We start from the raw sequence: 12,761 nt of genomic DNA, 5'->3' as shown, positions 1-12,761 counted from the left end.
AGGGCAGTGTCTGTGGGAGAATTATTTTTGCTGGCAGTGATGGTTTTGTTTTTGTTTTACTTGCTATAGGCAGGAGGCATGGTGCTCCTAGGGAAGTGCTGTAATATGTACTTGAAAATACAGCCTTCTGTAAGGTAAAGGTTACAGGCAAAGGACTAGACACAAGCCCAGCTAGTCTTGATCTCAATAAAGAAAAAAATTCCCACCATAGTATCAGCACTTCACATTTACAGAGTTTTGGTGAACTGGTTTGCCTATGTTACCTGCAGAATAGTTATAATAGCAACGCATAAGATTTCCAGAGAGAAACAACTAAATTAGGCTTAACAAGGCCGATTTAGGCTTCACAAGGCTGATTTAGGCTTAACAACTATTAATAAAACAACTCAAACAAGGCTTAACACTTTGGTGACTGTCTAATGGGGACAGGCTCCCAGGGCTTGGTCATGGGTGCCGTCCCAAGGTTATGGCAGATACAAGCATTATTGGTAAGAGTTGGTCTTCACTCAAGGAAGAGAGCCAGAGGGCTACATGCTAGAAAATCAATGACAAAAGCCAAATATGAAAGAGCTGGAGGTTGAGGATCAAAGTCAAAGTTCAAGAGCCTAGAATTCAAGATAAGAGAAGGTGGAAAAACTGAAAGCAGTAGGGAGGCAATAAGCAGGTAGCACCTTGTTTTGGAAGTCAACTTTGAATTTGGGCAGGAGTTTGTGGTTCACCTTTATAAGCCAGTAAGTCAGTGTTTGCTTAGAAAAATCAGGCTGACTGGAAAGGTCCATGGCAGGGTAAAAATTAACTTTATATTCAGTATTTTCTGAACTAGACTGAATTCCAGACATTCTGTCCTATTGTCCCCATATATTTCTCGGATATGGTGCCAGTTTGGGGTTTATAGAATGTGGTCATTGTATCAAACAGGATTCTGGGTCTACATTTGTCCAATATTTTCCATTATGACAATATTGGTTGGGCCAATTAAAATATAGCCTTCAATCAAGTTACTAAGGAAATGTGCTCACCACTGTCCCCGCCAAGGGGTCATAGAACCGCTCCAGGAGCTGGACCACTGTGCTCTTCCCACAGCCACTGCTGCCCACCAGGGCCAATGTCTGGCCTTTCTTCACCTCCAGGCTCAGCCCCTGAAGCACTGGCACGTTTGGTCGGGTGGGATAGTTGAACACGACTTCATTAAATGTTATATTTCCTTCAAATTTATCCTGAATAAATGTTTAAATGTTGCTATTATAATTGGACTGATAATTATCGGAATAAGAAATATTATTTCAAGGAAACTTTACCAAAGACCGTAGTAGAGAAATATAAAATTCATATTTGGTATAGTTCTGGTGCCAGTTAATATTGATAGCAAGTTATTATGATGTGAAATGAAGGTGAGAGATAAAGGTACAGGTGAGATTAGACAAAAAGTCATTACCATGAGTTGTTATCTAACTCAGTTTCTGATTTCTTTAAGATATTGATTTAGCTTTCCCAACTGCTGATTCTGAAGCTGGAATCAAGCCAGTGTCCAAAAGGCTCTAAAGACTTGGAAATTTAGCAACAGTTTCTACCTAAAGTTTCAGTGGACAGCCCTGATGGCAAACCCTGGCAGTTTCTTAAGTTCACTTTCTTTATCTCACTTACTGGGCACAGCAATTTTATCAGAACATGAAATACCTGGGAAAGTCCTGGAAAGACTGTGTAAGTCCCAGTCTCTTTACCTGCACAGCTGCTTGTATATGACAATGTGTAGCATCTTGTTTCATACAAAGAACACTCAGATGTGAGTTTAAGTTACCATTGTAGATAATAAAGCATAGGATTATTACTCTCATTGTGAATGAACTGCCTTCTTACCAATTATACTTAACCATTATAAAAAGTGACTAAAGTCAAATTGCTAATTGCGTTAACATGGCAGAATTATACCTTTATGTAGAAATGACTAAATTTTTGTGGAAACTATTCAGTTCTAATATATCTGGTTTTCCTTTTTTTTTTTATTTTGATGTGCTAAACTTCAGGATCCTTGAACCACCTATAAAGTTTTTAAATGCCAGTCAAGTTGCCCAAATATTAGCTATATAAATATTACAAATTAAATTAAACACATGTTGGTGTAATCATCACAAACTTATCCTGTAGCTATAATCTAGCAGACAGCAAGTGTTAGGGAAAAATTGATCAGGCATCAGAGAACTTACAGGCTTCAGCCCCTCTTCACTGTAGTTGTCAATCAAAGGTTGTCTTTCAAACAGCATGAATAAGTGGGCTGCAGACAGCTTAGCTTTAGCATAGTCTGGAGCAAATGAACTGGCATGTCCTAGAGCCACTGCACCAAACACAATTGCAGAAAACACCCTAGACAGAAGGAGAGGAATTCAAACATTAGATTATATAATTAACTCCATGATGTTTGAAAGTCTAAAGGCATAGAGCTTACCAATATTTTTCCTCTTTACTCCTTAATCATCCCCTTTCTCCCTGACATACATTTCCATAAAATTCTAGTAACAAGATAAATCTAGGAGAGGGGCAAGATCCACTTCGTGAGGGTTTGCCTTTTCTCGACTTGCTTTCTGACTTCCCTTTGCATAGGAGCCCCTAATTTCTTAGGACTACTATGACTTTCCAAAGGTTTTTACTTTCAAGAAGAGGCTTATAACTGAATCTGATTTGTGAGCTCAGCTAATTTTAGTTGCTGGTTATACTCTTTTTAGAGTTGAGGGAATTGAAGCACAAAGTGTGTAAGGGCCTTGATCAGTTCCAAGTAAGCTTTTTCTAATAAAGCTCCGGCCCTGACTGACTTCCAGTTTGTGGTTTCTTCTATACTACCACACAAATAATAATCATCATCACTGTAAAGAATTTTTGTTAGGGAAAATAAGCCTTTACTAGAAATAGCTTTTTGTTTACAGTTAAATTAACTATGCTATCAGTTATTATGCTTAGTACCTGGGTTTGATGACCACCAAACCCCCACGACATGAGTGTGCCTGTATTAACAGACCTGCATATGTACCCCTGAACCTAAAATAAAAGTTAAAATAACTATTGACAGCACTCTGAAAAAAAAGGTTACCTTAAACTAAAGTTCTATTTTCTAATTATATGCTCTTTAAAGGATGGATATTGATTATGACAACTTTTAGGAAGGGCTAAAGATTCTGAGATCTACAACTTCACAAAATAATTTACTTTTGATACTAGCACTATCCCAGAGAAAGGAGTGGGAGTTCTCTAGTAATAATAGAGAACTTTAAGCTTTCACCTCCCAAACTTCTCAAGCTAAGACATTAAAAATGGGTTTTTAGTACCTAGGGGCTGGGATGAGAGGTATAGTAAGGCTTGCCTTTAAATATGATGAAAAGGTTAGTCGCCAAAAACTAAGTTTTAAAATAGTGATGAACAACCCACATGTGGCTGCATAGCTTCCCTGTACTGCCTGTTATTTAGTTTTAGCATGAAAGAGTAAAAAGCTGTCTTCCAGGTTTCCATAATTTAACATTTCAATGATTTTAAAAAAGAAAGGAAGCAGGATTAATGTAACTTTCCAACGGTTTTCAACTTTCAGAAACGTTCTCAATATTTTTTATACAATAGTTGTACTCTAAGTTGTAATCCCCAGCTGCTAGTTCCATTTGTCCCCCAAAATCACTCCTCACTTTTTACCCATCTCTACCTTCTATCTCCCTACTCCATGTCTGGGGATTCCAACTGTCATGAACGGAATCAAAAGGTTTTCTGGTCCTCTGGTTTCACAGGGTTTGGCCAATGGAAGGCACAGCAGAGGATAGGGAGGCTGGAAGAGTGAGGCCAGGGTATGTGTTTCTTTGGCTTCTTTCCTGTCAGATTGCTTGTGCAGTTGCTGTCCCTCCATCAGAGACCACAGAAAGCACCTATGCTGAGTTCCGGCAACCTTTCCTTCCTCTTGCCTTTAGGCTTAGGGTGGTAGCAGTTTCTAGCTGGGTATTGCTGGGGTGTTAACTTCCTTCTTGGGTACTGCTTACCTTACACTTCCCAGGCCTTTGTAAATAGACCCTTTAGCAAACTCATCAATTAACCCATTTGCTGTGCCATTTGTTTCCTGCTGGGAACCTGATACAAAGATTATACAGATACATTTTTTCATGGTAATTTTAATTTTGGAGGAAAAAAAAAATACTAGCTCTTATACACTTTTGCTTTTTTGTCTTGACCCTGTTTCAAAAATGGCCGTTCACCACTGCTTTAAAATCATCCCACCAGAGCAGAAACATACTAAATGATCTTAAAAAGAGTGGCTTCCCTCTTTCAAGCCTAGATTGCAGCCTAATGGAATGTACTGAGCACATTATGAAAAGAAGGCATCAAACAGACCAGTAGTTTGCCTTGGAAACCAAGGAAAAAGGAGAAGCTGAGAGGCAAATGTTGGCAGGGCCATCTCATCTCAGGCCTGGTTAGGGAGAGAGTGCCTTTGCCAGACTTCCATCGAGTATTCCCATCTCGTTTTCCAGGCCATGTTTTGGTTGTAGATAATAGTAAGCTATATAACCCTGTTTTGAGTCCATGGTCACCAGCAACTTTCTAATTATGATTTTTTTCTGCCTATATTCCATAATGAGAAAATTTGCATCATCCTGACCAGGGTTATATGTGCAACTAAAACTGTGCTTTCTGATCATTTTCATAAGCTTTATTGTAGTCCACAAAATGAAACTGCACTTGGAGTATTAACAAGATCAGATCTCTGTGCCCACCAGGATGGTAGATTTAAATCCCTGACCTCATCTTTGGACACAGGAGTCGTTTTTTTCCTACTCTAAACTTTTGCATAAACCTACTAAAACCTTACTATAGAATAATCTTAATATTTTTAAAACTACTTACAGAATAACATCTCTGAAGCGCATATGTCCATTCACAATGAGATACGCACCAAATCGAAAACAACCGGCATAGGAAAAATACATAAATGCTTGTGAGATACTAAAAGTAATTCCATAGATGTGTGCCTTCTGCACGGAATTCCTGAAAAGCAAATCAGTATACTCGTAACCATCTCTTCAGCCTCCGTTAGCGCTGTGTAGTGGAAAGAGCACAGCTTCTAAGTCTGGCCAACCAGGTTTAAGTTCCACCTCCAGTTATATTAGTTTGGGTAAATGATAACTTCTCTAAACATTTATACAATGGAAATAATCACTGTAATGCAGAATTGTTTTGACAATTAAAAACCATATAAATGTCTAGCTCAGTGCCTAGTTCATAGCGGTTCCTCAAATGATAACTGTTATTACATATTAATATCTGATGACTCCAATGTTCAACTCCTATTATGTAAGCATAGCTGTTGTTTCAAAAATGCCTAAAACGTCAGGATCTGAATTTAAGTTTGAATTATCTGAATGTGATTTACTACTATTATGTTGTTTCCTGTAACTAGTTGTACTCTGTTAGGTTAAAATTCATGTTTCAGATTCACAAAAGTTGAGTCCCTGAAGTTTACATAGATATACACCAGAAGTCCTTTCCCAAGCTAGATCCTGCCAGCCCCTGTATATAATTTATTTTGTACAGTTTCTAATTTGACCTCATGCTATACTTTATTGGCTTCTGAATCCTCCAAAAGAACTATAATTGAGTTACTCTCAAATATGAGGGCATTTTTGGCAAAAGGAAAAATTCAAAGTATTACTAATTTGGATGGTTTAACTTACATGCTGTGAACATGGTGTTACAAAACTTAACTGAGCAATTTGTGATAATATTGAATCTTTAAATTATAACCAAGTTCATAATTAGCTTCAGCTTTCTATTCTTCCTTAACCCTCCTTGAAGTTCAAAATAGGTTATCATTAATGGTGCATACATGTTTATATGTCCAACATCAAATGGACACAAAGATGTAGCTGCATGTTCTTTAGTGTCATATGAAGTGTGCATAACTGAGGAGATGGCATCAATTCAGACTTTTGAAGATATCTGTTCAAATTTGCAAGTGTTCAGAACTACTGTTCCAGTCTGCAAAATTGTAATCTAAGTTGTGTTCAACTTTGTTTGTGTTAAAACATACTCATTTATAAAATCAGGCTGCGGTGGAAATGAGTGGCAAATGGTGCCATTAGGAGTTTCTTGAATTGCTCAACTATAAACCACTGAAATAGGCTGTGTTTCTTTATCTTCAGAGTAGGCTGGATCTGGTCCTCATTCAGAGAACAAATGAAATACTTTCCTCTGGAACATACTCAATAGCAAGTCTCACTTTGGGTTCAGTCTACACACTGCAAAGGAAGATTTGAGCATTTCCTTAAAGGAATGTTTGTTCTAAGTCACCCAGATAGGTTATTTCTGTTGCCTGCACTGATGACCAACGACTGTGCAATTCTCTATATCTTTTACCTCTTGGAGACCTATTCTTATTGTTTGCATAAGATGTAAAAAATATAATTCTGTGTCCCAGTCATATCAAAAAGTTACTTATTTTCAGTGATAGAATTATTGAAAAAAGGTCACCCTTATAGTCATATCATTGTTTGGAGCAGCAGAGCTTTTATTATCTTTTATAAGGGATAATAATTCAGCCTTAGGAAAGCACTAGGTTCTTAGCAGGAATCATATGGTTCATTACCTGTAAGGTCCGTACAATTTTTCAGCATACATTGATTCAAATTTTCTTTCCTGGGTCAAAGACACAACTGTCCTAATATTTTCTATTGCCTCTGTTGCAATCTGTAACACAGAATAGACCTTCATTAAAAGTGGTGTTTTTACTTCTGAAATAATGAAAAATAAGCCCTAGGGCTCTGTCAAAAGCACCCTGAAGGTTATTTTGATAGGCTTTAATTTTCTTTACATTAAAAACAAAAGGTATAATATGTTCAAGACTAGCTTTATGACAAAACTGGTACTTCTGGTTCTGCTAAGTATGGTAGGCAAGTCTTTGTATGCCCAGGAAGGCTGATCAGCTTAGGGCAAGAACTGTGACCTGGGAACCAAGGGTCTGGTTCTATTCCCAGCCTGCCACCAGACAGTTACATGACTGGCCTTAGTCACAACCCCTTTGTGGCCTGACTTTCTTCGCAGGGCAGAGTCCTAGAAGAAAGGATTAGGCTGTGATTTCTAAGGGCCTATTGGAGCTGCCAATTATTTCCTCCCTGAGTATAACTTCTTATAAAAGCTGTCCACTCACAATGGGAAGGAGATCCCAATTGTAAACAACATGAGCATGCTTTAAATCTGTGGTTAAATCAGAGGCAGACATCTGACTAATCTGGGTCAATCAGATTTGGTTTCCTGGCCCTGGATACAAGTTTGAACTGCGAGGCCCTGTGGCTTCAGAGGCTGATGTCACATTGGGTATGTGTAAGAAGCTGGTCTGAATATATAGCATCTGAGGAATGGAATAGGTATATAGGAAGATTCAGATATTAGAGCCTGTGGCTCTAAGAGCCAGTTAAACACAAACTGCCTGTATTTCCTGTACTTCGAAGTGTACTTACATCAAATCGCTTTTACCCAAACCAGCCAGAGAAGTTTTCTGATTCTTATAGCCAAACCACCCTTGACAAATGTTCAGTCTGTGACTTAGCTATTTAGTCGAAATCATAGTTCTGTAGTTGAGTCATCTAAACCATCAGCACACAGAGCATAAGATCTTAATTTTAGGCTTTTAACAGCTTTAAGACTTTTTTTACCTCAGTTCTTAGCTTCTGTAATGAGCTAAAAGGAAGATATTTGATGCTTGAGACTAAATAACCATAGATTTTTCATTTGTAATAAAGATATAACAGATAGCTATTACGAGAATAGAGAAAAATTACTGAGCTTTTACTATGTCCAAGTATTACCTCATTCACCGATATGATCTCATTTAGCGTCACAACCCTGAAAGGTAAATAGTATTCCTATTTACACAGATGAGAGAACCGAGGCACAGAGAAGTTAACTGAATTGCCTTAAGTTCTAAAGTTAATAAGTAGCAAAGCAAGAATTCCAACCCAGGCTATCTGATGTGGAGTCCACGTTCCTAAGCCATTATGCTATTCTGCTACCCCTGCTGTGTAATTTACACAAGGAGAAACCAGTAATGACTTGACACTTCTCTTGACATTCTAGTCATGGGTCAACTGCTTTGCGGGTTAGCTCAGGCACAGAGGGCCCTTAATCTCAGTGACCAGACAGGGCCTGGATCAAGACGGTTATGAGGCAGTCTTCCCTCCCCACTCCCTGCCCAGCAACCAACACTCTCACTACCAAGCCCTTTTTGGAAAATTGGGATGGGAATACCTCAAACTCTGTTGTCCTTTAACAATGATGAAACTGTACCCAGGTAAATGAGAGCATTTCTTTTTAAATAAACAGTGATTTAGGGTTTTTCTAGAACCTTCTTTCTGACTCTCACTCTCAATCAAGTGCTGAGTAAACAATATTGAACTATGATTGAACTGCTGATACTAACATTTAAAAATTTTTTAATCTTTCGTATTTTTAAAAGCCCTAGTAGGTCAAAGTAGCTACTAAAAAAAATTAAACTGGCCAGTCTGAGTTATTCAATCTCTGATCCCTAGAATAACAGGGTTTTAGCTGGAAGGAACTTGGGACAGTATCTGGTACAATTTCTCATTTTACTAAAGTGCAGCGTGAGGACCAGAGAAGTTGGGCATCTTCTCCAGCCTCACACACTGAGTAGCAAGACCAAGGCTAATAACGCAAGATTTTGTTTTGTTTCAATACTGCTCAGTTCTACCTGCTTTACTCTGACAAAATTCTAACAATTAATGGAGTTAAGACTATTAACTAGATTCAAGATGTTTTCTATCATGTTAACTTGTCTAAGAAAAGTTGATTTTCATTCCATCCAACTGACCATTCTCCCATAGGAAATGTGGAAAGAAGCAGGATTGAGGGGCAGGGGAGGAAACAGAGCTACACAGTGTTTCTTCAACAGTTAGTTGAGATGCTCAGAAGTAAAGGAAATGATGCCCTAAAGTACCCACAGTCAGCAGCCAAGAGAATCTTCAAGAACTCTGGACACCCAGGGGTTCCCAACTCCTGGGAACCACATATTGTCCTAGCAAGCTCCAAGTCCTGGAGAGGATGCAGGATGAAAATGAGGAGAGTGCATTCTGATGGAAACCTGGAGATACTATTACACCTAACACTGCACACAGCAGCAGCTGACGCCGGTTACAAGAGGACAGGAAAGGATTTCACCAGACATAACTGGTTTAGTGGGAACACGGTTGGTCCAAATGTTAATCTTCCCCCTTAATATGGTACCTCTGAAGCTAGTCACTCACCTAGTCTCTGACACCTTCTTCCCTATAGAGATACTGTCTGTTCCATTTCTCATAACTAGTGAAGGTCAGTTGCAGTAATGTTCATAAAAGGGCTTTGTAAAGTGCAATGCTATAAAAACTATATCACAATTTATATTTATCATCTGCTTCACTTCCTCATGTTTCAATAAAGGATAATAACATAAATCAGACTAAAATGTTCATGAGTATAATCTACATTTGAACATTTAAGTGCACGTACATGTAAATAAAATGTTTATGTGTAGATTTAAACACACTTAAACACATATAAAGCGACCATATAGTAGAGATAAGAACTTTGAAACTAGACCTGAACTTAAATCCCAGCCAAATCTCTAACTTCTGTTTGAATCTCAGGTTCTGCATTTCTGAGATTGGGATAACAATAGTGCCTGCCTTATAGGATTATTGTGAAAATGTAATAAATTGGTGCATATAAATACGTAGCACAATAACTGGCACATAGTAAGGCTCAAGTAAATGTTAAGCCCAAGAGCCATTATAGTGCGAACCACAAAATTGAGGCATTACTGCCATCTGGTGGCTGCCACCTTAATTATAGAAATCACAGCCAAGAAGAAGAGGATCTCTTAAATACCAGCACATGTCTGACCCTGAACAATTCACTTACAGTCTTCTGTATGAATGTTTCTGAAACAGGGATGACATTTGTCCAAACAGTAGCATTGGGATATGAAGTAAAATGAAATGCACTTTGAATATTCAGAAGTTCTTTATCATAACTATGTTAACTGCTTTCTATAGGCTGAAAGTTTTATGTGAATCACCTTATATTTAAGTTCTAGACATTAATACAGTAAAATATTTCATACACAATTGACAATTATTAGTTGTAGTGAGCACATTTAATTTTTAAAGCCTGCATATCATGATAAATAATTCAAATAAAACACGTCTAAAAACAACACTTACACCAATTAAAACCTTATTTGACCTACCTTTCCAGCAGCTTCCAGTTCTTTTTTATCTCTTTTGGCATTTCCAGCCAACAATTTCATTTCAACAATTCCTGATACAGCAATAATTGGAACAACTGCTAATAGCAATAGGGTTAACTGCCAACCGTAGATAAATGATATGATAATACCAGTTCCAAGGTTAGCTATATTCTGTGCAATTAAAGCCAACCTAGTTCCTGTGGCCTGGAAGAGAAAAAGCACAGAGAAAGTTTTAAGCTCCAATGCATGCGCTCCAGCCTTAGCCTCTTGGTCAGAATGATGAGTGGGTTCTGTGCCTGAGCTACACTGGCTTACTTTCATTACAGTAAACCCACGACACCTGTGCTTAACTCACGAGGCTCTGCAGACTTTTCTTCATTGTGCCTTTACACTCTCATTCCTCTCCTGCCCACCTGAACCAACATTCTACAACCAAATAATCAACTTCTCTGCTTTGTGGATGGGCACTGGGGGTGCATGTATTTTTTCATAGATGCAATGTTCAAAGAGGAAACTAACTCCAATGTACCTGGGTAATTTTAAAGACCATTTGCTTCAAAAGTGTAAAAGGGAAATTTATACACTCCCAGAGACCATCTGTTGTTACAAAGGGTACGTGTCCTAAGAGACAATCCACCACAAAGCACATATAAGGATGAATTAGTGTTGTACTGCTCACTGCTCAGAAAACAAAGGTGGCTGTAGTGACATTACCGTCGGCTCTCTGCATCCATTCCTCCTTCTCCTGTTGTGTGGAAGCAGTGAGCTGCAAAGTAACCCACCTCAGCTACAGGGGTGGGGACGTAGGCCACTCAGAACACCACTGTCCCCTGGAGACAGCTAGTGGTTCAGGGTGGGGCATGTGACCCAAATTAGATTTCAGCAAAGGGTTTTGTTTGGTGGTTGAGGTAGAGGTGTGTGCTCTCTTTCACTGGATGGGAAATAAGGAAGCTTGTAGTTCTACTTACTATTAGCAGCCATCCTGTGACTTCAGGGAATCAGCCTTGGGATAAAGCCAAAGCCAATGATGGGAACCTGGATTCTGGATTAAATCTGGAGGGGCAGTGGGTCAACCAACCCTGAAGTTTAATCTTCTGCTTATTGTTTACAGCAGTTTTGATTTGAGCTTTCTGCTATTTCTAGCTGGAAGCATCTTAACAAGTCTGGGTATGCTATATGCTTATCTAAAACCATGTTTGTAAAAAAATCCAAGTAGAGTGCAGTCTACATACTCCTTGGACTTGGGCAGCATCCGTGGCAAGTCTTGTAGAAAGTGCACCAGTACTGTTTTTATGGTCATCAAACCAGCTCATGTCCTATGGCATAAAATATACCTTTATATTAGTTCAAAATTAAAACAAGCAAAGAAAACCAGACAAAGCCTCCCAAAGCTCCAAGGCTGAGGAAATTTAGGGGAGACCTCAAATGCAGTGTAGTCCCTGGCCTTGCTCTGAGCACACTCCCCCAGAATCTGGCAGAACCCAGCTTCCTGACTGCTCTGTGGTAGCAGGGAGACCATCTCTGGTCTAGGGGAGCAGGGCTCACCCAGATGGCTGCCATGCTCTTTGCCAGCTCCGCCCAAGGCTGGGAGGCTGGTGGGCATTCCATTCACCCAACCATCACGTCTTTCACTATGGACACTTCTGCCCTGATATGGTGTTGTCTCTCATAAAGGGTGGTGGAGCTGTCTTGGGCATCTTGTTCTGATAGATTCTAGGCAGGAGAAAATAAGCCCTGGTTTCTCACCAAGCTTTTGTTTGATTTAAAAAAAAAAAAAAAAAAAACACTGATTTAAAAGTGTGTCTTATATCCAGTTAGCCGCAGGTTAAAAAAGAAGCGTGTCTGAGACTTGATTTTAATTGTAAGCTACTCATCCATGGCATCTTTTACCTTCACATAAAATAATTTTTCCTGCATAGCAAGAGTTTAGGAGATACTGAAATAGGATTTGTAAACAGATTTAATTAGAATATACTCCCTACTATGTGCCCGTTTGTGAAAAGAAATGTAATCAGTTCCTGTCAATTGAATGGATAATATTCTGGCCCTCTCTTAGGCATTTTCTATAAAAATAGATAATTCATGTTTGCACATTTTCCTCTGTCATGCACTAGAATGTGAACTTACCAGGAGAGCAAATAATGGATTGTACAGTACCAGCCACCAGCACACTGTCTGGTACACGATAAGTAATGTTTGAATAAACCAACACATGAATTAATGTGAAAATAGACCTCAAATAAGAAATAAACAAAACAATTATTAACATTTGAGAATACCTACAGTTAGTATGGTAGATTGTGGTACATGAGATTAAATGCTACCAACTAGCTTTTTCTTGGTTTAAAGACATCCTGGAGTCTCAATGGACTCACCAGGGCCTGCACAGGATCCAGAAAAGAGATACAGGTCTTTGAAATGATAGTGTCTACATGGAGAGAGATATTTACAGAATAAGCCAAAGCTACCCAAACAAAGCCTATTTCTGTGAAAAATAAATCAT

At 38.7% G+C, this 12,761-nt stretch overlaps 1 protein-coding gene across 9 annotated transcripts in view; it reads right to left on the bottom strand.

Annotated features, from left to right (window-relative positions):
* ABCB4 (ATP binding cassette subfamily B member 4) overlaps nt 1-12,761 on the bottom strand; it is a 69,642-nt gene that overhangs the window by 6,776 nt on the left and 50,105 nt on the right. For 7 of the 9 annotated variants that reach the window (XM_015134156.3, XM_015134157.3, XM_077997099.1 and 4 more), the window contains 6 exons: nt 11,491-11,574; nt 10,259-10,462; nt 6,608-6,708; nt 4,870-5,010; nt 2,205-2,361; nt 1,020-1,217 (listed from right to left, as the gene is read on the bottom strand). In XM_015134156.3, the coding sequence (XP_014989642.3) occupies nt 1,020-1,217; nt 2,205-2,361; nt 4,870-5,010; nt 6,608-6,708; nt 10,259-10,462; nt 11,491-11,574 (885 nt within the window). The remainder of the gene's footprint in view (nt 1-1,019; nt 1,218-2,204; nt 2,362-4,869; nt 5,011-6,607; nt 6,709-10,258; nt 10,463-11,490; nt 11,575-12,761) is intronic. The other 2 variants (XM_015134158.3, XM_077997101.1) reach the window with 1 other exon arrangement.

Source organism: Macaca mulatta, chromosome 3, assembly GCF_049350105.2.
Source record: "Macaca mulatta isolate MMU2019108-1 chromosome 3, T2T-MMU8v2.0, whole genome shotgun sequence".
Taxonomy (NCBI): Eukaryota; Metazoa; Chordata; class Mammalia; order Primates; family Cercopithecidae; genus Macaca; species Macaca mulatta.
This window is presented reverse-complemented; position numbering and strand designations above follow the sequence as displayed.